Below are 4,788 nucleotides of genomic sequence, written 5' to 3'. Positions count from 1 at the left end.
GTTTGCCACCTGTGGAGAAGCAGCATCTGAGGGACTTTTATTCCTTTAAAATTGAGTCCTGGTTATATGTGCTGCTTTCCTTTGATGTATTTGATCACCTGTATTCATATTTATTGTTATGCTGTTGAAAATGTACATAACAATGTATTTTAAAAAAGAGGGCATCATGTACAACTAATTTCAGTACTGACTTCAATATGATAAGATAGTATACAATTGTTTATTTTCAGTTAAAATATCACCAAAAGCATTTTCAACTGAATGCATCTGTAACTATAGCAGAATATGTCTGTGATGAAGTATACCTACATCTAAAGGAAAAAGGTCACCACTCCTTTGAAGACAATCCATTATGCATCCTAGACAGGGAGCAGGACTGGTTTAAAAGAGGTGTGAACGAGGCCAAGTTTGAATAGAGGTGTGTGTGGGGGCAGGTGCGTCCCGAGGCTGGGTGACACCCGGAGCGGTAACCGAGTGTCATCCCGCCTAGACGTCACTGTTAAATGACTGTGAGTCATTTTGGTGTCACCCCTCCAATGGTGTCACCCCGGGTGCGGGCCGCAACCCCCGCACCCCCCTTGTGACGCCACTGTGTGTGTGGGGGGGAGACATATATTGTCTGCCACATACAATGCTGTTTTAACTCCTCCTAGACTCCTATTATGCAAATGCAATCAACACCTGGTTGTGACTAACATATTATGTGGATTGGAACAACATTCACCATATTTATTCCCAGAGAGTCATTCTGAATTGAGAAAGCTGGTCGGATGGCCAGTACAACGTCTTCATGACAAATACAGCAAGTCCAGTTGCCTTGACTTATTTCTTTACAGATATAGCAGAATAGTAAACTAAAGCATATTCTGTATAGTATGCACCATACGAGACATACTAGGTGACCCTAAGCAAAGCTCTTACCATTGCATCCCAATGACTATACTTTGCAAAAACGTACTTTGACAGTCTCATTGTCACAGGTCGGCTTAGAACTATGACGTGAGTGGAAATCACTCATCTCATAGTTCTCCTTTAATATTTGCATAAGCTTAGGCAAGCCACAGAGTGTCAATGTTAAAGCCTTGTCTTAAACGGTGCAAGAAATGAGTGAGGTCACCTTGTGAAAAGACAGCATTTCCCTGCCACATGCCAGCAATCTATGCCTGACTGATGGTCAATGACTCTGGATGTGTCCTCTATGGTATATGATAGAGAGATGCTCTAAACCTCCTCCACCCAAAACTAACTGGATGCACACAATATTTTGTTAACATTACACCTATTGCAGATATATTGTAGATTCAGTTTGAATCCACTTTGCTTTCACTAGACTATATTTTACACCCGTTTTTTTAGGCTTCTGGTCTGACTTTTTCTTCTTGGACCATGTAAGGTGGTGGAGGAAGTGGTGCTGATGGTTGAGGAAATGCTGGTGCTGTAGCTGCATATACTGAGGGGGGCATTGAAATCACAACATCATTCTGTATCACAAACACCTGCAAAGGAAGATTAGATAGCTCAGTAAAAAAAAAACCCTCACATTTCATACTAAAGGTTTTTACTATTTAAAAAAACTAAATATGTATTTTATTTTATATGAAGAATATAAACTTAGAACAGTTCCTCAAAAAGTCTTGCGATGGTTGTAAGGTAATTAAAAAAACATACGATCTGCCCATCTTGGACAGACAGATCGTACTTGCGATCATCGGTATGTTGCTTTCTACATTTAGTCCTGCTTTGCACAAGCACTAGTGAGGGGGGAGAGCCGTCTTCCTCTCTCACCTGTCACAGGAGTTCCAGCACAGTGCTGTGCTAGAACTCCTGTATTGGAGGTGACAGGGGTGATAAAGAGAACCTGTCCCCTTCAATTGCTATCACACAGGGGCTTGTTAGCTCTTGTGTAATAGCAATAAAGTTAAGTGGGAAAAAAATTGATAAAAAAAATAATTAAAGAAATAAAAATTGAACAAACAAATAAGAAATAATTAAATTAAAAAAAATAAAAAGTTGATTAAAAAGTAAAAAATAAAAAAAACAAATGATTAAAAAAAAAGACAATTATTATAAAAAAATAAACAATAATAAGATAATAAAAATAAAAGTGCTGCGCAAACTGTTGGCGCTATATAAATACTATGTAATAATAATAATAATAATAAAAATGTAAAGAAATTTAAAAAAATAAGTAAAAATAAAAACGTGATAAAAAAGTTTAAAAAAAGAAATAAAACTAACCCTGCCGCCATGCCATCTGGTTGCCATTCTCCATTGATGGGGGGTTGGCGGGGAGGGGGGCGCATTGCGGAACCTGGCCTTGGGGCAGCAGGGAGAGTAAATCCGGCCCTGAGCAGATGCCTCCAGATGCCCCTTGATCTTCATTCTCTCTGGCTAAGAAAAATCCAAACACTATGGTACATCTGCTGGAGACACTTCACCTTATTTTTGCAGCTTCAGATTGGACCAGAAGCCCCTTTCAATCTGCTCATCCAGATATCTAGTGTCTGACAGCATCTTAATTTAAGCCCAACCAATGTCCATGTTCTGTGCTTCTCTCACCTGAGGGACTATGGATGATGCATGATTCAGAGAACGGCATCCAAATACAGACACAGCTATAGATGTAGAAAATAGCAGCAGGTTTGTCACCAGAAGAATGGTTTGAATTAAATATCCGCCAACCTGTACAATAGACAAACACAGGACCTTTGTTAAGTCATGCATGGCAGCTATACAGGATAATTACAGTATCTGCACAGTCTGACCACAAATCTAGTATAAAAAAAGAAGCAATGACTATTGTTTCCAGTGTTCTAGAATAATAAAAAAAATCTGTATTGTATGTGCCATAGAAACCTTTTTCTATTGTTCTAGAATGCCCACTTACCAAATCTGCTGTTCAAATTTGTTTTCTAAAAATGTGGAAATTGTTCTGAGAACATTAGTGCTTCCCAAGGACAGTGCTTTACTAGCATAATCTAAATCAGCAGGGGATATGCTAGAGCACTGAGGTTGGCATATACATTATAAGGCAGGTTAAAAGAAAAGTCCTCTATGCTTTGGCATTGAGTAGATATGACTATGTACTGGGTGAGAGTGCCTACATGTAATACAGCAATTATGTTTGCATAAGTACGTTGAAAGGGCAGAATCATGGCGCAATGTCCAATAAGGTTTATTAACTTGCATGATAGAAATATGTAGGAGGCCATTGGTGACTTTGTCTGGTAATGCTATTTGGCTGTCTCTAGCACCCATACTTTTTAAGTCACTGTCCCAAAAACAAGATGGCACATAGAGAGGTCTTAGTTCAGGTTCCTTTTAACAATTTCACTGCCAGGCCCTGCTCTCCACTTTTAGCCATTGTAGCGCTCACCCCCCTAAGGAGCTGCCGGAATAACCGGGTCATCACTAGTCTGTCTAGGGCAGGGATGGCCAAACTCCAGCTGTGGTGAAACTACAAATCCCATGAAGCATCTCTCTCCGGGAGTCATGTCTGTGGCTGTGAGAATCTTGCAAAGCCTCATGGGATTCCTAGTTCCACCACAGCTGGAGGGGCGCAGTTTGGCCATCCCTGGTCTAGGGGATTTGGTCTTCCGCTGCCCCATTATCATTTAACCGGCCTTCTAGTGCCCACAAAGCTGATTTCCACTCCAGTAGCACAATGCTGAATAACTTTTTATTTAACATCTTCACAGGGCCGTAGATAATTTTTTTTCCTGGGGGGGGTTCAGCTTCCTCAAATTATAAGATTTTATGTAGCAGACACATAAAGGTTTGAAAAAAATATACCGGCAATATCATTCCTAAACCAATCCTTTACCCCGAGCAACACCGATTTTGCTGTTTGACACCATATGGATAAAAACCATGTGGTACCACTTATAATTGGTACCAATTCACACAAACAGCTTAGTATATACTTATTGGGATTTTGTTTTTACCAAAAACATTTAGAAGAATACATTTTGGCCTAACTTTAGGAAGAAATTTGATTTTATTTGATATTTTGTATAACAAAAAGTTGAAAATATTTTTTCCCCACAATTTTTGGTCTTTTTTCATTTAAAAAGTCATTAAAAAATGAAATTAAAAAAATCATAAAATTAAATTAAAAAAATCAGCGGCAATCAAATAGCCCCAAAATAAAGCTCTATTTGTGTAAAAAATTAGGCGCCCGGGGGAAAGTCTTTTATTAGCGCTCCCCCAAATCTATCCATAGTTCAAGAGTCATTCTATACAAACTGTTCCCTTGCCTATGTTTTCCCTTCTTGATCCACCTTCAAATCACCTCATTCTCCAGTGCTGCTTTGGTAATTTAGGAGCCCCCACTGGGCTTGCTTCAATTTTAAAGGCATTGCCCCTTCTAATCTGTCATGGAGGAGAAAATTGAGTGATTTCAAGCCTACACTTCATGGTGGTTCAGGAGGGGTGCTGCCGCACCAAAAGAAGGGAGCACAGAAGTGGGTCTAAATCCACTGACCCACCATGGAGGCCCACCACATAGCAATGCATTATACAGCAATGCAGAATACCACCAGCTATAGAGGACTACAAATCCCAGCAATACATTATACAGCAATGCAGAATACCACCAGCTATAGAGGACTACAAATCCCAGCAATACATTATACAGCAATGCAGAATAATATGAAGCTACGTACTCTGTGTTGCTCCAGGGTGGTGGCCTGATGCCTCCAGGGTCTCAGAAGGGCTTTGTGGGGTCTCAGGTGGGCTGTGCGGGAGTCTCAGGTGGGCTGTGCGGGAGTCTCAGGTGGGCTGTGCAGG

The 4,788-nt window shown here is 40.2% G+C and overlaps 1 protein-coding gene across 2 annotated transcripts in view; it reads right to left on the bottom strand.

Annotated features, from left to right (window-relative positions):
- Positions 1–1,298: 1,298 nt before the first annotated feature.
- The window catches only part of LOC108800263 (membrane-spanning 4-domains subfamily A member 4D-like), a 17,250-nt gene continuing 13,760 nt past the window's right edge, over positions 1,299–4,788 (bottom strand). Inside the window, exons 6-7 of one of the 2 annotated variants that reach the window (XM_018572233.1) lie at positions 2,560–2,682; positions 1,299–1,496 (exon numbers count right to left, since the gene is read on the bottom strand). In XM_018572233.1, coding sequence (XP_018427735.1) covers positions 1,353–1,496; positions 2,560–2,682 — 267 coding nt within the window. In that variant the 3' untranslated portion in view covers positions 1,299–1,352. The remainder of the gene's footprint in view (positions 1,497–2,559; positions 2,683–4,788) is intronic. The other variant, XM_018572235.1, reaches the window with a different exon arrangement.

Source organism: Nanorana parkeri, unplaced genomic scaffold, assembly GCF_000935625.1.
Source record: "Nanorana parkeri isolate BGI_ZX_2015 unplaced genomic scaffold, ASM93562v1 scaffold1972, whole genome shotgun sequence".
In the NCBI taxonomy this organism is placed as follows: Eukaryota; Metazoa; Chordata; class Amphibia; order Anura; family Dicroglossidae; genus Nanorana; species Nanorana parkeri.
The sequence above is the reverse complement of the archived record's forward strand: the minus strand, read 5'-3'. Positions and strand labels throughout refer to the sequence as shown.